The following is a 22,324-nucleotide window of genomic DNA, read 5'->3' as shown; positions in this document are numbered from 1 at the left end:
TGTCAGAGGGCCCGGGGGTCGGATAACTCCATTCCCTCCAGCATTTCTTCAATGAAAATAGGGAGACCCTAAGGAGAAGCGGGACATTCTGGGATCAAATCAGCAACCAGGACAGCTTCTCTAAATCAGGGACATCCCTGGAAAATAGTGGCACTTGGAGGGTTTCTATTTCCCTGCTTTTTCTTTCGCTGCCTCTGGTCTCCTGCATCCATTTAGCAGAGGAGGGGAGCGTTTTTGGCTTTCATACTTCTCCACCCCCCACCCCATCCCCAATATAACCCAAAACACACACACCATTTGGGAGTGAGGACCAAAAAAATATAAAAATCGTTTTATTATTTTATTACTTATTTTTGCAGTTCAATCGACTGTATCTATAAATTTTATTGTTTATAGCCAATGGCCACCACAATACAATATGAGCACAAATCACACAGCTGCAAAACAAAAGACATTGCATGCACCAGACCAGGATAAATCTATAGCGTACAAAATTAATTTTCACATTTCTTTCAATGGGAAGGATATAGGGCAGCAGAGCCAAGGTGCTGGGGTCCAGATTAGAGTTTCTATCATCCTTGACTGTCTGCCCTGCTGGCTGAAGCTGATGGGAACTGGACAACAACATCTGGGGACACCTCAATGACTATTCTGTGATATACAGAATCTACAAAGGATTAAGGCACTGATCCAGAAGAGAATGAAATGAGAAGAGGCCCCACTGAATTATCTGAAGTGAAGCAGAGGAAGATCATTATATAATAATAATAATTTATTATTTATACCCCGCCCATCTGGCTGAGTTTCCACAGCCACTCTGGGCAGCTTCCAATCAAGTGTTAAAAACAGTACAGCATTAAATATTAAAAACTTCCCTAAAAACTTCTGTGCTTTCACGCACACAGCAACCCTGCGAGGGAGGTTTCGCATAAAGATGGTGACCAGCTTTAAGTTGCCCAATCGGCTTCACGACTGAGGAGGGATTTGAATAGTCCCCGGCATTTGTGGACCTAGATCCTTGAACTCCAGCTCCCATGAGCCCCAGCCAGCGTGGCCAGCGGCTAAAGAAGACGTGAGTTGCAATTTGACATCATCTGGAGGGGCCACAGGTACCCAACAGGTCCGTTTTCAGCGCCTTGACCTTCTCCTGGCGCAGCTGCCCTTGGAACTCCTCGTACTGAATGTGCTTCGTCCTGCAGTGTGTCTACAGGTGGGCCTTCTTCAGGACGGAGAGGGCCTCACCACAAATGAGGCTCAGCTCCACAAAGAAATAGTCATGGGTCCATTTCTTATTAAAAATGCTGCACTCCAAATCTATCTTCCTCTTCTTGTGGAAACATTGATTGTGTTCAGAAACAGACAATTAGGCAGACGAAGCTGTTCGAATATGGGAGTCCTATACTGCTCTTTGAGCCATTGAAGCTTCTGAACTCTTTTCAAAGGCAGCCCCAGGTAGAGTGTGTTAAAGTAACTGCTACGAAATGTGGCACAGGACTGCTTTCTTTTGACACCAAGGGGAGCTCCTCTTCTGGGGCTGAAAGCATTGGCATGGTTTGATTTTGTCAGTATTGCAAGGAAGCATAGAAGGAAAGGTAAAAAACACCTATGCAGTTTATTAAAGTATCCGTGGTTTTTGCCCTGTATGAGTTCGTTGATGTCTTCTAAGTGCTCCATATTGGCTGTAGCTCTTTCCATATTCAATACATTTAATTGATTTCTCCCCCGTGTGAGTTCGTTGATGTCTTCTAAGTGTCCCACTTCGACTGAAGCTCTTTCCACACTGCATACATTTAAATGGTTTCTCCCCTGTGTGAGTTCGTTGGTGTATTCTAAGTGATCCACTATCCCTGTAGCTCTTTCCACATTCCATACATTTAAATGGTTTTTCCCCTGTGTGAGTTTGTTGGTGTATTCTAAGTTCTCCACTTCGACTGTAGCTCTTTCCACATTCAATACATTTAAATGGTTTCTCCCCTGTGTGAGTTCGTTGATGTCTTCTAAGTGTCCCACTTCGACTGAAGCTCTTTCCACAATCCACACATTCAAATGGTTTCTCCCCTGTGTGAGTTTGTTGATGTCTTCTAAGTGCTCCACTTTCATGGAAGCTCTTTCCACACTGCATACATTTAAATGGTTTCTCCCCTGTGTGAGTTCGTTGGTGTATTCTAAGTGATCCACTATCCCTGTAGCTCTTTCCACATTCCATACATTTAAATGGTTTTTCCCCTGTGTGAGTTCGTTGGTGTATTCTAAGTTCTCCACTTCGACTGTAGCTTTTTCCACATTCAATACATTCAAATGGTTTCTCCCCTGTGTGAGTTTGTTGATGTCTTCTAAGTGCTCCACTTTCATGGAAGCTCTTTCCACACTGCATACATTTAAATGGTTTCTCCCCTGTGTGAGTTCGTTGGTGTATTCTAAGTGATCCACTATCACTGTAGCTCTTTCCACATTCCATACATTTAAATGGTTTTTCCCCTGTGTGAATTCGTTGGTGTATTCTAAGTTCTCCGCTTCGACTATAGCTTTTTCCACATTCAATACATTCAAATGGTTTCTCCCCTGTGTGAGTTTGTTGATGTCTTCTAAGTGCTCCACTTTCATGGAAGCTCTTTCCACACTGCATACATTTAAATGGTTTGTCCCCTGTGTGAGTTCGTTGGTGTATTCTAAGGCCTTCACTTTGACTGTAGCTCTTTCCACATTCAGTACATTTAAATGGTTTCTCCCCTGTGTGAGTTCGTTGGTGTCTTCTAAGATGTCCACTTTCACTGAAGCTCTTTCCACATTCAATACATTTAAATGGTTTCTCTCCCGTGTGAGTACGTTGGTGTATTCTAAGTGATCCACTATCATTGAAGCTCTTACCGCACTCCATACATTTAAATGGTTTCTCACCTGTGTGAATTCGTTGGTGTATTCTAAGTGCTCCACTTTCACTGAAGCTCTTTCCACATTCAATACATTTCAATGGTTTATCCTCCGTGTGTATTCGTAGATGACTTCTAAGGGTTCCACTTCGACTGAAGCCCTTACCGCACTCCATACATTTAAATGGTTTCTCCCCTGTGTGAGTTCGTTGGTGTATTCTAAGTGATCCACTATCCCTGTAGCTCTTTCCACATTCCATACATTTAAATGGTTTTTCCCCTGTGTGAGTTCGTTGGTGTATTCTTAGTGCATCATTTCGACTGAAGCTCTTTCCACATTCAATACATTCAAATGGTTTCTCCCCTGTGTGAGTTCGCTGATGTATTCGAAGTTTCCCAGTGGTACTGAAGCTCTTTTCACATTCAATACATTCAAATAGTTTCTCTCCTTTGTGAGTTTCTTGTTGTATCCTCAGTTTCTTTGTTCTTCCCAATGAATTCACCTGTGGCTCCATAGAATTCTGACTTTCATCTTCCTCACCTGTTTGGGAGTCTGGGAGGAAAGAGAATCCTGTTAGACTTTCAAGAAAGACAAAAAAGGAACTGAACACATGTCAATCCCAATCTGTACCTTCTCTCATTTTAACACCTTCATTCTCCACTGTCCTCTCTAGGTTCCAATTTTTTTGCAAAGCAGATGAGATAATGGCAAGAGCAACACATGATCACTCCATTCACACTTAATAAAGCACCATCATTTTATAATACAGATCTATGGGGGAATTGGCTTATTAAACACATCTCTGTATTTTTCTTTTTCAAGTGAGGAAATGATCTCAGGCTCAAGTAACAGTATTTCCCTTGTGAAATAAGTAAAACTTAAGTGCTACATGTAACTGAAAAAATATTGCAATATATTGGAACCTAAGAAGAGCCTGCTGGATCAGGCAAAGGCCCACCTAGTCCAGCATCCTCTTCTCACAGAGGCTAACCAGATGCCTGTGGGAAACCGGCAAGCAGGATTGGAGCACAAGAGTCTTCTCTGCCTTCCTGTGCTTTTCAGAAACTAGTATCAAGAAGGATTATTGCCTAGGATTGCGAGGGCAGAGCAGAGACGTCAGTCTTATCTTTTCTTTCAAGCTATCCAAGTTGCTGGCTCTCACGGTCTCCTGTAGGATGGATTCCATAGATGAACTACGCTTCTGTTTATTCATCTTTTGCAGCCCTTAAAGGCTGATAAATGTATTATGGCCTAAGCTTTTGTGGGCTGCAGTCTGACAAAGTGGAATTTTGAGCAGGATACGTGATGCCACAGGGACGTGGGGACAGGTGAGGCTGCTGATCCCTTATTTTCAAATCTGAAAGTTGACATCTATGAACCAGCATGTTTAGACCTTCCAACCCCAGTGCTGGGGTGGGGGAAAATAAGAGCACAAGAAGACCCTGCTGAATTAGCAATGAGATCCATGAAAAAAGACCCTTCTGATTGTTCTTTAGAAACCCTCTTTAAAGAGCAGCCAGTGGGATCATTTATCTCCAGATCAGGGCTTCTATCCCATTTCAGCACTGTGCTGATTCCTGCTGAGATTGGAGTTAAAGGATCTCTCTAAGGGAACTTTAAGGGACGCGGGTGGCGCTGTGGTCTAAACCACAGAGCCACGGCTTGCCGATCAGAAGGTTGACGGTGCGAATCCCCGTGACAGGGTGAGCTCCCGTTGCTCGGTCCCTGCTGCTGCCAACCTAGCAGCTTGAAAGCATGTCAAAGTGCAAGTAGATAAATAGGTACCGCTCCGGCGGGAAGGTAAACGGCGTTTCTGTGCGCTGCTCTGGTTCACCAGAAGTGGCTTAGTCATGCTGGCCACATGACCCGGAAGCTGTACACCGGCCCCCTCAGCCAGTAAAGCGAGATGAGCGCCACAACCCCAGAGTCAGTCACGACTGGACCTAATGGTCAGGGGTCCCTTTACCTTTACCTGGTGCCACTATAAATCTCTGAGTCTCTTTGTTGGCTTGGTGTACTTATTTTGAAATTTGTACCAAGGTTGTACCACAGTATCTCCATAGAAGCTTAAAGGTAAAGGTAAAGGTAACTCTGCCCGTACGGGCCAGTCGTGTCCGACTCTAGGGTTGTGCGCCCATCTCACTTAAGAGGCCGGGGGCCAGCGCTGTCCGGAGACACTTCCGGGTCAGGTGGCCAGCGTGACAAAGCTGCCGTGGCGAGCCGGCACCAGCGCAACACACGGAAACACCATTTAACTTCCTGCTATAAAGCGGTACCTATTTATCTACTGGCACTTAGGGCTGCTTTCGAACTGCTAGGTGGGCAGGAGCTGGGACCGAAAGATGGGAGCTCACCCTGCCGCGGGGATTCGAACCGCCGACCATGCGATCGGCAAGCCCTAATCGCTGAGGTTTTACCAACAGCGCCACCCGCGTCCCACCGCCACCCGCGTCCCACCCATAGAAGCTTAGGAACGGAGAAAATTACAGGGGTGCTAGAAATTATTATCCCACTCACTCACTCTCACAAACAACCCCAGTCTGTAAGATTGGCAAGTTAACACAATTTGCTTCTAATACCAGACGCTCTTGGACTTTATATGTCCAATCCTAAGTGTAGAGCCTCCAGCCACAGGAATTATGTATCATGATAACGGGTCCTTTGTCCCTTAAGTCCACCAAACTGGGGAGCTGCATGCATTTATTTTGATGCTGGTGGAATGTATCTGACCCTGTCTATAAAAAATAAGGGTAATAGATTAATTATAAATAATTATGGGAAGCATTTCCATTCCCCTTCACCCTTTTTTCAGGATTGGTGTGCCACATCATTATCATCAATATTCCTGCTGGGGAAATAACATCTAAGATTTAAAAGCCTGGAGGAAGAAAAGCTGCTTTGGAGAAGGCCTCACCCCTTCCTTCTTACGTTCAGGAACCTCCTTCCATTTGTCTCAACTCCATCTTTTCCCCTTTCTCCCTCCACCATCCATCTATCCATCCATCCATCCATCCATCCATCCCTGTCCCCATCTCCTCTCCCCTGGAACTCACCAGATTTCTCCAAGGGTCCTGGGAGGGAATGCTCAGAGGTTGTGGGGAGGGATCCGGGAGACAGCCTGACCAGGTCACCCGTCCATCTTCCTCCTTCCATCCTGGCCAGGGTTGCAGGTTCAGTCTCAGCTAGGTTTGCAGGTTCAGCTTCCTGAGGAGCGCAGAATCCAGAGCCAGTTGCAGCTTCCTGGGAGGGAGGGAAGAAGAAGCCAAGGGAGTCTGAGAGCCCCTGCAGGGATTCCCCTGCCCAAGACATTCTGCTCCCCCTGAAGAAGCCCCAATTGGGCACCCCTTCCCCAAGATCCCCCACCCATTTTGAAACACCTTTGGCAATTCCTTTCACCTCCCTGTCCCACCTCCCTTCCTAAGGCTGGCATGGTATGTACATTAGCGGCCTGAGAGTAGGTCCCTTGGAATTTAAGAGTTCATCTGCAAAGAACTGCTCTGAATACTTGAGTGGCCCTTGCATGGAGAAGAAGGAAGCCCCTTGCTTGCATCAGGACCCCCTGGGAGAGGCGGGCGATCCGCCCACTGCTCCCTCTGTCCTCCCTGACTCCTCTGTTCTTCTGCCCTGCTAACACCTTTTGCTCTTGTTCCTCAGGGGAGAGAGGCGGCTGGTGGAAAGAGCCTTCAAACCCATCCGTTTCCTCCACTGCTCCCCCTCCTGTCCTTTTGGGAAACAGGAACTTTGGTCAGGAGTAAACAACTTAGATGGCAAGTTTGCAAGATAAGCACTTTAGAGCACTGCTTGCTCCCACTATGTTTGTCTGTGTGTGTTTGGACGTAGAGGACGACATACATGTTTACACCAAGTGATTCCTTAAAGACGGCAATTCTTTAAAACCGAAGGCCATTTCTACAAAATGGAAGACTTCCGAAGGCAGCCTTTTACAAGGAAATTTTTGATGGTTTCTATTTTGTTGGAAGCTACCCAGATGGGCTGAGGCAACCCAGTCAGATAGGCAGGATGCAAATAATAATAATAATAATAATAATAATAATAATAATTGCTTCCTAAGCCTGTCCTGGGACTCGGGTGGTGCTGTGGGTTAAACCACAGAGCCTAGGACTTGCCGATCAGAAGGTTGGCGGTTCGAATCCCTGTGACAGGGTGAGCTCCCGTTGCTCGGTCCCTGCTCCTGCCAACCTAGCAGTTCGAAAGCACATCAAAGTGCAAATAGATAAATAGGTACAGCTCCGGCAGGAAGATAAAGGGCGTTCCCATGCACTGCTCTGGTTCACAAGAAGCGGCTTAGACACGCTGGCCACATGAACAGGAAGCTGTACGCTGGCTCCCTCAGCCAATAAAGCGAGATGAACGCCACAACCCCAGAGTCGGTCACGACTGGACCTAATGGTCAGGGGTCCCTTTACCTTTTTAAGCCTGTCCTGCTAGGCATGCTGATCAGAGACTCTGTCCAAACAACCCCTTCAAATGCAACAGGGCTTCCTATTTTTACTGCTATCAGTGGGATCAGTCAAAGCACGAAGCCACTGATCAACCAGAGTTTCCTGTTTTGAGCAAGCACAGTTTGAAGTTAGATTAATCTCTCAGCTTGTTCCAAAGCTGGCAGCTGTAGTTTCCTGGTTTGGGCAAAATGGAAAGTTTGTTAGTTATGGCTCATAAGAGAGTGCCTGGTTTCATCACAGTTCACCCTCAGGGCCGGCCCAATCATGAGGTAAGCTGGGACAATTAGGTCAGGAGGCAGATGCAGGGAGATATGGGACCAGCACGTTCCCAGCTCCCCTGTTTGTTAGCCTTACTGTCAGTGCAGGACCACAGCTGGTAAATTTGTGCAACTACCAATGTAGAGTCCTTTTCTTTTGCCCTCTCTCACTAAAGGTTGGGTGGGGGTCCTTCCTGGAGTGATGCATTCTGGTTGTGGGGGCCAGGAGACTGCGGTGGCGGCTAGAGTTTTTGGTTTTCAACTTGGGTCAACTTAGGTTTTATTGTAACTTTGCTGCAGCAATGCATTAAAAACTGTTCCTATTTTTAACCCAGCTTTTCAGGCTGTGATTCAGTCATCTGAATCTGGCCATTATCTTAATAAATCTTGCAACAACCTTGCAAGATGGGCCAGTCTTATTTAATGCGACTACACATGGGATTGCTGAGGCTGCAAGACGTGCCAAGATTTTTACCTCAGTGGGGAGAAAAGAGCATTTTGGAAATGGAGGCAATTTAGAGGAGGAAAACGGGGGTTGGTGGAAGGACCCCTCTTCTGACACAGCTTCTGCTCTGATAAAATTCAGAGTCCCCTGCAGTTGTTTAAGTAAAGTAAGAATAGCAGGAGATATGATCGCAAACCTCCCATGTGTAAGAAAGTTTGGTCTAGCAAGGCTTTTTAAAGTGGATTAGAGTGGAAGTGCAGGGAGGAGGAATATTCACCACCAAAGCTAAACAGAACCTCCATGTCTAGAAGCAGTGGACCTGTGACCTCCAGGTGCTGGAAACCCAGGTGAGAGGAGGGCACTTACCTTTCCCAGAAGCCCCTCAGTGTCTGGGAGCAGGGTCTGGTCTGTCCCCCCTGCTCTCCCACTGGGCCACCGACTGGCATCTGCAGCTCCCCTGAAGGAGAGGACACCATCCCCAGAGTGGGGAGAACTGGGAGCCTGTGGGGTTTCCCACCCTGAACGAGGGGGCTGCATCGTCTTCAGGAAATCCTGCTTCTGGGCCTCCCAGTGCTGCTGCGGCTGCCCCTCCTCTTGCTCCTGCTTAATTTGACATAAATCTGCCCGAGGCAGAAGATCCCTGATGGTCCCAACTTGGCCGGCAGGAGGTTTCTTTCCTTTGCACTCCAGTCTCTCCCTTTGAATGGGTCTCCTGGGTCCCGGCTCTTCAATTTTTACGCCACCCTGCTGGAAAAGAAATAAACACAAAGTAAAATGAAATCCAAGAATAAAAACAAAAGCACATTTTTTAACCATTTGCCAGTTTTTGAAATATATTATTACTCTTTCTATTTCTAATGTTCAGGCTGTGAATGACAATCATTATGTCACCCAAATGACTCCACCCAGGGACGAGGGGAAGTTATCCAAAGACTGGGGGAAACATCAAGGTTTATGGAAGTACAAATAATATTTGGGGGGGGGGGGACCAAGGCAGTGGAAGGAAATCCAAAAACAACCCAGTGAGAGGACTGAGCATGCTCAGTGGACAGGGAATGCTGATCCTGGCTGCAACTTCTAGCATGTTGGAAAAGAAACAACAGATCTTTGTATATGATTAAGGCTGTGACAGACCCACCTAACATTGAAAGTACATGGCTTCACCCAAGAAATCCTGTGAGCTACCGTTTGTTAGGGGTGTTGAGAGCTGTAGCAATAAACTACAGGTCCCGTGGTTCTCTGGGGGAAGCCACATGCTTTAAATGTATGGGATCTGCACAGCCTAAGAAACTAACAAAAGGAATATTGACCAACAAAATCAAAGAACTCACTCCAAAATATTCTATAATAATAATAATAATAATAATAATAATAATAATAATAAATTTTATTTATATCCCGCCCTCCCCAGCCGAAGCTGGGCTCAGGGCGGCTAACAACAATCAAAATAGTTCAACATTCTAAAACATTCATTATAAAATTAATTAAATCAAATTGAAATCAAATTAATGGCAACCATCAAGCAAAATTTTGTGCAGATTGCCAGAGGAGGGGGTCAGGCTGCGCCCTGACAAAAGGCCTGGTGGAACAGCTCTGTCTTGCAGGCCCTGCGGAAGGATGTCAGGTCCTGCAGGGCCCTAGTCTCTTGTGACAGAGCGTTCCACCAGATTGGAGCCGCGGCCGAGAAGGCCCTGGCTCTAGTTGAGGCCAGCCTAACTTCTCTGAGGCCTGGGATCTTTAGGGTGTTTTTATTTGCAGACCGTAAATTTCTCTGTGGGACATACCAGGAGAGGCGGTCCCGTAGGTACGAGGGTCCTAGGCCGTATAGGGCTTTAAAGGTTAAAACCAGCACCTTAAACCTGATCCTGTACTCCACCGGGAGCCAGTGCAGCTGGTACAGCACCGGATGGATATGATCTCGCAGCGGAGACCCCGTAAGGAGTCTCGCCGCGGCATTCTGCACCCGCTGGAGTTTCTGGGTCAGTCTCAAGGGCAGCCCCACATAGAGCGAGTTACAATAATCCAGTCTGGAGGTGACCGTCGCATGGATCACAGTGGCTAGGTCAGGGCGAGAGAGATAAGGAGCCAACTGCTTAGCTTGGCAGAGATGAAAAAATGCCGCCTTTGTTATAGCTGTAATCTGCGCCTCCATAGAGAGGGAGGTATCGAAGATTACACCCAAACTCTTCACGGATGATGCTGGCACTAATTGCACCCCCGCAAGAGACGGGAGTTGCCCCCTCAATCCCATATCGCTCCGTCCCAGCCAGAGGACCTCTGTCTTCGAAGGATTTAACTTCAACCGGCTCCCACGTAACCATCCAGCCACAGCTTCCAGACATCTGGTCAGTGTATCTGGGGCCGAGTCAGGATGGCCATCCATCAACAGATAGAGTTGGGTGTCATCGGCATACTGATGGCAACCCAGCCCAAAACTCCGGACAAGCTGGGCGAGGGGGCGCATAAAGATGTTAAAAAGCATCGGGGAGAGAATCGCACCCTGAGGCACTCCACACACCAAGGAGTGGCGCGATGACAATTCCCCCCCAAGCGCCACCCTCTGTCCCCGACCGGAGAGAAACGAGAGCAGCCATTGAAGGACTGTGCCCTGGATCCCCACGTCGGCAAGGCGGTGGTCCAGGAGTTCGTGATCGACCATGTCGAAGGCTGCTGACAGGTCTAGAAGAATCAGCAGCCCCGACCCGCCTCGATCCAGCTGCCTGCAGAGATCATCTGTTAGGGCAACCAGAGCCGTCTCGGTCCCATGACCAGCGCGGAAGCCGGACTGGAATGGGTCGAGAGCAGATGTTTCATCCAGAAACCTACCAAGCTGTTCAGCAACCGCTCTCTCAATCATCTTACCCAGGAATGGAAGATTCGAAACCGGGCGGTAATTGGATAGATCTAAAGGATCTAATGATGTTTTCTTTAAGAGCGGACGCACCACTGCCTCCTTCAGTTCCCCTGGGAATATCCCAGTGCCAAGGGACAAATTGATGATATCACCCAGGGGGGCCTGCACCTCGTCTGGACACGCTCTAATCAGCCAGGACGGGCACGGGTCAAGAGGACAAGTGGTGGGCTTTCCAGCTTGGAGGAGTCTGTCCACATCGGCTGGGGATATCCGGTCAAAGTGGTCCAATACTGGACCCGAGGACAGTCGAGGGGCCTCCAGTTCCTTCATTGTATCCAAATTGGCAGGGAGGTCATGGCGGAGCAACAGGACCTTCTCCGCAAAAGAGCTCGCAAATGCCTCGCAGCTGTGTGTCGAATTGTTATTTAAATTTGGCTGTCCTTCGAGGGATGTTAAAGACCTAATTATACTAAATAATTGCGCCGGGCGAGAGCTAGCGGAGGCAATGGAGGCCGAGAAGTAGGAATTCTTAGCGGCCTTCACTGCCATCTCGTAGGTTTTCATAAAAACCCTATAAGATGTTCTTGAAGCTCCGTCACGGGCACCCCGCCATACTCGCTCTAGCCGTCTGAGGCCCCGCTTCATTTTCCGAAGCTCCTCGGTAAACCAGGGAGCCCGGTTTCTGCGGGGTCGCAGAGGGCGCCTAGGTGCGATCTCATCGATGGCTGCCAGGAGCTGGATATTCCAGCCCTCAACAAGCTCAGTCAATGAGTCGCCAGGGGGAGCAAGGTCCCGCAAGGCCTGACGGAATCTATCAGGGTCCATCAGCCTCCGCGGGCGAGCCCAAATCGGCTCGCCACCTAAGCAGGGTGGGGGTGGAAAATCAATCCTGGCTTTCAGTGCGTAGTGATCAGACCATGGCACCTTCATCGAGGGAGACATGATCACATCTATACCGGCGCCAAAGATCAAATCCAGCGTGTGGCCTGCTTGATGTGTGGGGCCCGAAACAAACTGGGAGAGCCCTAGTGTCGCCATGGAAGACACCAGGTCCAGAGCCTGTGAGGAGGGAGTGGCATCAGCGTGGATGTTGAAGTCCCCCAGTACCAATAGGTTGGGGAACTCCAAGGCCCAGCCGGCCACCGCCTCCAGCAGGCCTGACAGGGTGGCTGCTGGTGCGCTAGGTGGCCAGTACACCAGCCAGACAGCCAAGCTCTCCTCGGAGCCCCACACTAGGCCAACACATTCAATGCCGGGGATCGATGGCGATGGTAGAGCCCTGAAAGAACAGTCTTCTCGGATTAATAATGCCACCCCTCCCCCCCGGCCCACAGTCCGCGACTGGTGGAGGACGGAGAAACCCGGGGGCGCCATCTCTCGTAAGGTAACAGTTTCCCCTTCGCGCACCCAGGTCTCCGTCACACAAGCCAGGTCAACCCCCTGCGAGGTGAAGAAGTCTCGCAGGGTGGCGGTTTTTTTGCCTATAGACCTGGCATTGCACAACACCAGTGACGGAGGTGAGTAATCCTTGCTCACCCTACCTTCGTCCCTCGGGATGGGGCGCAGATTGGAAGGGGTACGAGCATATCCATATCTCGATCCCCTTCGCCTATGACATCTGCCCCCACCGCCATACCTCCCTCGCCCCACTATGGTAGCAATCCCAAGCCTCAAACCAACCTCCATTTACAGAATAGAAAACAAATCAAATCAAAAACAATTGTACCAACACAACAAATCCCCACCCCACTCAATAGCTAACCCCAAACCAAAATAAAACGGAACAAAATAGAAATATATCAATAAAAACCACCGTTCATGGTGGTACAACAAAGTAAAAAGTAAAAACCCCTATAAAACATTTTAAAATATATAAAAACATTTTAAACATTTGCCGCGGCAACACCAGTGTCCTTAAAACAGTAGCGGTGGCGAGTGTGGGCCCCGCCCCCTAGGCCTGGAGGAGTGTGCCTACAGGAGGGAGCGGCCTTCCTCAACCCCCACGGTGAAGCCGCAGCAGTGGTGTCCCGGTGCCTCATGAGGCCTCTTAAGACAGGAGAGTCCTCCTGGGCAGCAAAGCGCAGCAGTCCCTGTGAGTCCTTCAGGCCCCGCCCTGGGCCAGGTGGTGTGTGGCAGGAAGGAGCAGGGCCCTCAAACACTCACACAGGAGAGTCCTCCTGGGCAGCAGAGCGCAGCAGTCCCTGTGAGTCCTTCAGGCCCCGCCCCGGGCCAGATGGTGAGTGGCAGGAAGGAGCAGGGCCCTCAAACACTCACACAGGAGAGTCCTCCTGGGCAGCAGAGCGCAGCAGTCCCTGTGAGTCCTTCAGGCCCCGCCCTGGGCCAGGTGGTGAGTGGCAGGAAGGAGCAGGGCCCTCAGACACCCACACAGGAGAGTCCTCCTGTGGCCACAAACTCTCTTGACTGAAGACATTCTAACTTACAGTCCATTGGCTGCATATGGCTTGCCAAGCCTCAGGGTGTGTCCTGCTAGTCCCTGCCGTTTCCATCTCCTGATCTGATCATAGGATGAAGATCTCTGTCTGTCCTGGAGAGAAAGATGCCTAAGGGGCCCTTAGAGAGATCTTTTCAACTCCAATTTCAGCACAAACCAGCACAGTGCTGAAATGGGGCAAAAGGAAAATAAATGATCCCTCTGGCTGCTCTTTAAAGAGGATTTCTAAAGAACAATCTGAAGGGTCTTTTTTCCACAGATCTCACTGCTAATTCAGCAGGGTCTTCTTGTGCTCTTATTTCTCCTCCAGCCCAGCACTGGGGTTGGAAGGTCTAAACACGTTGTTTGTGTTTGCAAGACTTGTATGTATGCTAGATGGCATGTCTGGTGAGTGTGGGCAGCATCTATGGCATGTGTGCATGTGACTTTATGGTCTGCATCTCTTTTCAGTGTGTACATGCATGTGCATACATTGGCCACAAAGTTCACTTGAATGTGGCCTCCAGAATCAATGCAGCTTTAAGACCATAAATGTTTCGTTCCTCCTGCTCTATCAGAAAGAACAATCAAATCTATCAGGAGGAGAGAACTGGATCTACAGAGTTAATGTTCTCAACATCCTATGGACACAAATTGCAATGAGATTTCTCTCTAATTACTAATTAGATTTTTTTCTTAAAAATATGAAGCAGTATAGAAATGAAAGGAGTAATAATCTGAACATGAATAGCTAATTTCAATTTCGCCTTCCTCAGTCTTTAACAATACTGTCTTCAACGTTTTTATTATCATTAATTCATTTCCATATGCCACACTTCTTAAGAATCCTCCTTTCCTCTGCATTCTCAAAACTGTCACCCACTTCAACCCTCAGCCTTCATCTGAAAACTCAGCTGTATTACTGAGGAAGGTGGAAATAAAACAATTAATGAGACAGGTTTAAGCCTGTCACACTTATTCACACGCAGACACAAGAGGTCACTAGCTTTGATAGTTTGGGGAAAGATCAGATGCATTCTCCGGGGAAAAGATCTATTAGCCGTTTTATTAGCCGTGACAGAACAACAGAACCTCCATGTGTAGGCACAGTGTACCTTGATTTGGGGAAGACAAAAGAAGCAATTTCCTTGCTAAATGAATCTGATGGACATCATTGCCACAAGATGCGGTGATGGTGGTGGCAAAGAGAGCTTTCAAAGGCGATCAGACCAATTCACAAATAAGGGCGATAGATTTATCAATGGCACTGGCAGAGGAAGGGGGGCAGTAGTGGAGGCTTGCAAAGGGTGTCGGGGGGCTGCAGAGTGAGAAGGGCACCTCCCTGCTGCACTGCTCTTCCTTCTCCTCCCCGCCTCCCCTTCCCTCTCCGCCGTGGTGAGGACCGTCGAAATGGGCTGGGCTCCCTGCTGAGGGACAGGGAGAGGGGCGGCAGACTCAGTGACCGCCCCGGGAGGCAACAGCCCCAACGACGCCGCTGATCATCGGACGACTATATGCATCGTCCACCGCGAAGCAGCAGCTGCCTTGGACCCCTCATTCTGCCCCTTGAGCTCAGGACTGAAGGGAGCAGCTCCCCAGGGTCTCCGGCAGGGTCCGTGCCAGCCTGAGCCAGAGATGTTTGCCCCTGTGCCCTCCTGCAGATGCCCTGCCCCTCAGCTGCGCCCCTTCCCCTTCCTGCCCGGTTGGGGGGCGCCCTGCAGCCTCTGGCTGGACTCGGGGCCTGATCCTGCCAGGTACACGTGCTCTCCCCCTCCTGCACCTCGGACTCCTCGCTCCGTCCCTGCAGCGGAATCCGGCTCCTCTCCGGGGAAACTCGCCAGGCCACAGGCCGCTGCTCCTCCGCTCTCCTCGGCGGGGGACAGGAAAGTGCAGCCGCTCTCGAGTCCCCCTGGCTGGCCCCGTTTCCTGCCTCTCTGAGCATCGGAGCTCGCTGGCTGTGGGTTGGGCCCTGGGAGGCTGCGAGGCTGGATTCGCCCCCTTGCGCTGTCCCTCAAAATTTATTGTATCATTGGAATCTACCTGGCATCTTATAAGATATCCAGAATGTTGCACAAATAAGTCTCCTTGTGATCCGATGTGCAGTCACTGGTTTCCTTATCAGCAAATCTTTTCAGAAAGCTGGGACGATCCCACCCTGCAGCCATAGCTGTCAATTTTCAGATTTGAAAAAAAGGGATCAGCAGACTCGGAAAAAAAGGATCAGCAGCCTCACCTGTCCTGGGGACAGTCTACAGGATACCTAACAATCCGGGATAGCAGCGGGAAATGGCTCTGGAATAAGGGAATTTCCCGCAAAAAAAAGGGAAGGTTGACAGCTATGCCTGCAGCCCGAATGGGTAGCTGGAGGAGGCAGTCCAGTTCCCAGCTCTGCTGGTTGGGATCATGCAATCACTTAGCTCCAGCAACCGACCTTTCCAAACCCTCCAACATTTCTCTGATGAAAATAGGAACATCCCATTCCATAAATATAATTTTCCTATTTATACACCACACATCTTATTACGTTGCCCCAGCCACTCTGGGAAGTTTCCAACATATATAAAAACATAATAAAACATTAAACATTTTGAAACGTCCCTATACAGGATTGCCTTCTCAGAGGGCCCGGGGGTCGGATAACTCCATTCCCTCCAGCATTTCTTCAATGAAAATAGGGAGACCCTAAGGAGAATCGGAATATTCTGGGATCAAATCAGAAACCAGGACAGCTTCTCTAAATCAGGGACATCCCTGGAAAATAGTGGAATTTGGAGGGTTTCTATTTCCCTGCTTTTTCTTTCGCTGCCTCTGGTCTCCTGCATCCATTTAGCAGAGGAGGGGAACGGTTTTGGCCTTCATACTTCTCCACCCCCCACCCCACCCCCAATATAACCAAAAACACACACACCATTTGGGAGGGAGGACCAAAAAAATATAAAAATCGTTTTATTATTTTATTACTTATTTTTGCAGTTCAATCGACTGTATCTATAAATTTTATTGTTTATAGCCAATGGCCACCACAATACAATATGAGCACAAATCACACAGCTGCAAAACAAAAGACATTGCATGCACCAGACCAGGATAAATCTATAGCGTACAAAATTAATTTTCACAATTTCTTTCAATGGGAAGGATATAGGGCAGCCGAGCCAAGGCGGTGGGGTCCAGATTAGAGTTTCTATCATCCTTGACTGTCTGCCCTGCTGGCTGAAGCTGATGGGAACTGGACAACAACATCTGGGGACACCTCAATGACTATTCTGTGATATACAGAATCTACAAAGGATTAAGGCACTGATCCAGAAGAGAATGAACTGAGAAGAGGCCCCACTGAATTATCTGAAGTGAAACAGAGGAAGATCATTTAATAATAATAATAATAATAATAATAATAATAATAATAATAATTTATTATTTATACCCCGCAGACAGACAGACTTTAATGTTGTATACAATGTAAGGTTGGGGAATTGAGAGGTGGGGAGAGCAAGCCGGGGGGAGGGGTAGTACACTTTCATTATTTTCAAAGTTCATATGCAAGGTGTTTGTGTCAGTGTGACATGGGTAGCTTCTCTTCCTTTTCATTTATTAGTTTTCATTGGCAGTGAGAAAGATCGGGGGGGGGGGGCAGGGCATAGTTGGTTGCCTTCAGTTGACTGCAGTAAAGGTGGTGGAGGCTGAACCATTTTGAGGAAGAGATTGTTGTAATTCTTGTTGTGACGTGGGGTTTGTGATTTCAGCTCTCTTGATATAACATGCTGGAGACAGTTCTCTAGTAACACTTCTTTATTAAAGCAACAAGACTAAAGACTGGGGAGAGGAAAGCTACATTTATAGGGACAGGGAACTAGCAAGAAAGGATACATTTTGGAGGGAACAATATCAGGCAATCACAGTCCTGCCTTTTGGAGGGAACCAATAAGACAGAGGATCCAAATACAGCAGCTTAAATGAACCAATAGTAGCTGTACCCTCTGGAACCAAAAGGCAGTTACTTTACCCTAATGCAAATACAGACAATCATAATACAGATATAAAATCCTTTGACTCAATACACAACACCCCTCCCCCCCAGTGAGCACAGCAGACGTAATCTCTCAGGTACTGTGGGGTCCTACAACTTCTACTTGATCTCCTGACAACAGGTGTTGCAGGTTCTGGATTGGGTGTTACCTGTGGTAGAGGGGCTGCTCTAGGGGTTTCGTCAGGAACAGATGGAGTCCCAGACATCTCAGGGTCCCCTATCTGTACCTCGTCATCGTGAGGACTAGCAGACCCTGGTTCATTTGTTAAAGCCCCTGGTGACTGCACCTCTAGGCCATTTTCACTCTGGTCTTGCAGCTCTGCATCGTTAGCCAGGGATGAATTATCTGGCTCCTCCCTGCTGAGCGCCCGGCGCCTCAGCTGATCTATATGTCTCTTCCACACTTGCCCATTTTCCAAGGTCACATAATAGGACACAGGTCCACTAGCCCGGGTGACCACACCAGCCAGCCACCGCGAACCTCGTGAATAGTTCCTCACCCAGACCAGATCTTCAGGGGCGAGATACCTTGTTGTGTCAGTCTCAGCCTGGGGTGTTGCTCTTGAATTACGGTTTGGCATTTTATCCGGGTGGACATAATCCAGCACCGTTACCAGTCTCCTACCCAACAGCAGCTCAGCTGGCGACTTGCCCGTCGCGGTACACGGCGTTGCATGCTGCAAAAATAACATTCGTGCGATGCGAGCTGACCAGTTACCCTCCATTAAGCGCGCAATGGATTCTTTGGCTGTTCTTACCATGCGCTCTGCCTGCCCATTGGAGGATGGGTGAAAGGGCGCGGATGTGACCCCTCTTATGAAGTTATCAGCCAAGAATGCCCTGAATTCTTGGGATACAAAAGCTGCCCCATTATCTGATACAATGGTCTCAGGTAACCCGTGGGTTGCAAACAGCTGCCTCAACACCTTGATTACGGCAGCTGATGCCATGCTAGGGACCATCGCCACTTCTAACCATTTGGAATATGCATCAACGATAACCAAAAAGACCTTTCCTTAGAATGGCCCAGCAAAATCTAAGTGCAGCCGGCTCCAGGGAGATCTGGACTGCTCCCACCAGTGGACTGGTGCTCTGGCCACTTCTGGCCGCACCTCTTGGCATGCCTTGCATGTTCGTACCCATTGTTCTATGTTCTGGTCCATTCCAGGCCACCACACATAACATCGGGCTAGTGACTTCATCCTGACCATTCCCGGGTGTCCCATGTGAAGCGTCTCAAGAACCCTGTTTCTCAGCGGTCCTGGGATGATCACCCTATCTCCCCACAAGAGACAACCCTTATGCATGGACAACTCGTGCTGCCTAGTCGCATAAGGCCTGAATTTGTCTTCATGCGGACCACCTGGCCACCCCCTCCCCACCCAAGTGAGCACACGGGAGAGAACAGCATCTTTCCTCGTTTTCTCAGCTATATCAGTAGCCGTTACAGGAGCCCCCGGAAGTGTTTCCAGCATCATTATGTGCTCCGCTGGAGCGGGATCCTCATTGCTCCCGCCAGGGAGCGGCAATCGACTCAGCGCATCAGCATGGCACAACCGTTTCCCCGGCACATGGTTCAAGGTGTACTGGAACCCGTTCAGGAATATAGACCAACGTAACATTCTGGGGGAGAGAATTTGTGGCGTTTGTTTGTTTGGGTTGAACAACCCTAACAGTGGCTTGTGGTCCGTTTCAATGTAGAAATGGCGACCGTACACATAATCATGGAACTTTTTGATTCCTGCCACAATTGCAAGCGCCTCTTTGTCAATTTGAGCATAGTTGCGCTCCGTGGGCGACAATGTACGAGAATAGAAAGAGATGGGCTTTTCCGACCCATCCGGTTCCCTATGACTCAGCACAGCCCCCAGGCCGTATTGAGAGGCATCACATGCCAGGACCAGCGGCTTTGACTCATCATAATGAGCAAGGACGCTCCTGCTACTCAACATTCCTCGTAAGGAGTCAAAAGCCTTCTGCTGCCCCTGCCCCCATCACCACACATTCTTTTTCTGCAACAGTCTATGTAATGGTTCAGCTACCGAAGCTTTCTGGGGTAAGAACGAATGATAAAAGTTAATAAGTCCCAGGAATGACTGCAACTCCGTCTTGTTCTGTGGTCGTGGTGCCTCAATGATGGCCTTAATCTTAGCATCTGTGGGGTAGATGCCTGATGCATCAATTTTAAACCCCAAGAAATCCACAGTTGGCACCCCAAAACTGCATTTTTCCTTTTTCAGTTGCAACCCCACCTCCTTGAACTTGAGCAACACTGCACGAACACGCGTAACCAGTTCCTGTGGGTCTTTTCCAGCAATCAAAACGTCATCAAAAAATGGCAAGACCCCCGGCAGACCTCTTAACAGGCGTTCCATGAGCCCTTGAAAAATCCCTGGGGCCACACAAACTCCAAATTGTAATCTGTTAACTCTGAACGCCCCTTTATGTGTGACAATAGTCTGTGCTTCCGCTGATTGTGGGGTTACTGGCAGCTGTTGGTAAGCTTGTGCCAGGTCAATTTTGGCGAACACCTTGCCCCCAGCCAGTTTAGCCAACAGATGTGATACGACTGGAATGGGGTATGAGTTTCCCCTGAGTGCCTTATTGATAGTGCATTTGTAATCTGCACAGATCCTGACTTCCCCATTTGCTTTAAGGGGCGTGACGATTGGAGTCTCCCACTTAGCAGAGTCCACGGGTGAGAGAACTCCCTGCTTGACCAATTTATCCAGCTCTGCTTCGATCTTGGGTTGCAGTGCAAATGGCACTCGCCTTGGTTTGAGTCGGATTGGGGCCACCCCAGGGTCCAACTCGAAGTCAACTGGGGGCCCTTTATAACAACCCAGTTTTCCATTAAAGAGACCAGCAAATTCTTTGCATAATGCCTCGCTCATCTCGGGGCAAGTTTGGATTGAATTAAGCCCTGATATACTCAGTCCCAGGGCGGGGAACCAGTCAGTGCCCAGGAGACTGGGGCGACTGCCCTTCGCAATCACCAGTTTGAGTACAGCCTGTTTGTCCCGGAACTGTACTCTCACGGCACACATTCCCATAACATGGATGCGGCCCGCTGAGTATGACTGCAAGGTTGCCGGGAAGGGCTCCAGAGGGGGCAACTTACCCCTGGGGAAGAATGTCCTCGCGGTCTGGTCCGACACGATAGTGAATCCAGATCCGGAGTCCACCTCCATGTCGCACTGCTGACCCTCAATCTTCACCTTGACGTGTGCCTTGCCTTGCGCTGGGAACTGCACGACCCTCCCGTTGATTTCTGTTACATAGTGGCAGTCCTTTAGAAAATGGGTTGCTGTGGGCGGTCTGCGATGCTCCAGTCGAGGTGCTCCTGTCGCTCCCAACGCCGCCGATCTACAGACCCTGACAATGTGACCTGTCTTCCCGCACGTCCAGCACATAGCATCCCGGAAACGACAACTCTTCCGCTCATGGTTTCCGCCACAACCTGGACACCTGCCTCGGTGATCTTTGTGCACTGTGCAGGCCTGACACACTGACTCGACCCCACAGACTGGGCTCTGGCTCGGAGTAGCCTCTAGCTCGTCCATGGCATGCGCAACTTCTATCTGTGGCTTAGGGGCCTTGCGACTGGCATCAAGCTCCTCTCTTTCATAATTCTCCGTGGCGGTGGCCTCCTTCAAGGCTGAAGCAAGGGTAACCTCTTCTTTAGCCACGATGCGTCTTCTGGCTTTCTTGCTGTTCAGACCACCGACAAACCGATCCAGGAGAGTCTCTTCCAGATTTTGGAAGTCGCAGTGCTGAGCGAGCTTCCGCAGTTCAGCTAGAAATGCAGATACAGACTCCCCAGTACGCTGCTGCCTCTTATGAAACTCCATTCACCGGGCCATCTTGGTCTCAGTAGGCGCCAAGTGGCTTGTTAGGCAGGCAAGAATATCTTTGAGAGATGTCTCACTTAGCTTCGCTGGAGCAAGCAATGCCTTGGCCAGCTTGAAGGTCTCAGGCCCACAGTAGCTCAGGAATGTGGCCCTTCTTTTGCTGGCATCGGTGATCCCTTGAGCCTCTGCGAAGAACTCAAAGCGTTCGACGTAGTCTTCCCACGTGTGGGGCTCTGATGGCTGGAAGGGCTCCAATACCCTCGGACTCTCCATTGTCCTGTGGGCAGGGTCGTCTTCTCAGCTGGCCAGTGAGTCTTGTTCTTAGCTGCAATCCGGACTCTGAGGCAGGGCTGCGTTTAACCGCTCCTCAGCATTCCGGATCCCACCTTCGTCGCCAGTTGTTGTAACATGGGGTTTGTGATTTCAGCTCTCTTGATATAACATGCTGGAGACAGTTCTCTAGTAACACTTCTTTATTAAAGCAACAAGACTAAAGACTGGGGAGAGGAAAGCTACATTTATAGGGACAGGGAACTAGCAAGAAAGGATACATTTTGGAGGGAACAATATCAGGCAATCACAGTCCTGCCTTTTGGAGGGAACCAATAAGACAGAGGATCCAAATACAGCAGCTTAAATGAACCAATAGTAGCTGTACCCTCTGGAACCAAAAGGCAGTTACTTTACCCTAATGCAAATACAGACAATCATAATACAGATATAAAATCCTTTGACTCAATACACAACAATTCTTGGTTTGGTCCTTCAAGTAAAGGTAAAGGTGAAGGGACCCCTGACCATTAAACCCAGTTGTAGACAACTCTGGGGTTGTGGCGCTCATCTCGCTTTACTGGCCGAGGGAGCCGGCGTACAGCTTCCGGGTCATGTGGCCAGCATGACTAAGCTACTTCTGGTGAACCAGAGCAGCGCACAGAAACGCCGCTTACCTTCCCGCCAGAGCAGTACCTATTTATCTACTTGCACTTTGATGTTCTTTCGAACTGCTAGGTTGGCAGGAGCAGGGACCGAGCAACGGGAGCTCACCCCGTTGCGGGGATTTGAACTGCTGACCTTCTGATCGGCAAGCCCTAGGCTCTGTGGTTTAACAACCAGCACCACCCG

At 49.1% G+C, this 22,324-nt stretch overlaps 1 protein-coding gene and 1 long non-coding RNA gene across 2 annotated transcripts in view; one reads left to right on the top strand and one right to left on the bottom strand.

Moving 5' to 3' along the window:
• Positions 1-141: 141 nt before the first annotated feature.
• The window catches only part of LOC308470186, a 31,018-nt gene continuing 8,835 nt past the window's right edge, over positions 142-22,324 (top strand). The window contains exon 1 of the long non-coding RNA XR_013982233.1: positions 142-1,109. This is a non-coding gene — a long non-coding RNA (uncharacterized lncRNA). The remainder of the gene's footprint in view (positions 1,110-22,324) is intronic.
• On the bottom strand, positions 316-15,263 carry LOC308471807 (uncharacterized protein; the record flags this gene model as incomplete). The annotated part of the gene is made up of 4 exons (XM_080996095.1): positions 316-3,423; positions 5,925-6,111; positions 8,403-8,783; positions 15,102-15,263. The coding sequence occupies 4 exons, from the start codon at positions 15,261-15,263 to the stop codon at positions 1,616-1,618; spliced, it is 2,538 nt and encodes an 845-aa protein (XP_080852221.1). The 3' UTR covers positions 316-1,615.

The sequence above is a fragment of the Podarcis pityusensis genome (genome assembly GCF_964106645.2).
Source record: "Podarcis pityusensis genome assembly, chromosome: 2".
Taxonomy (NCBI): domain Eukaryota; kingdom Metazoa; phylum Chordata; class Lepidosauria; order Squamata; family Lacertidae; genus Podarcis; species Podarcis pityusensis.
This window is presented reverse-complemented; position numbering and strand designations above follow the sequence as displayed.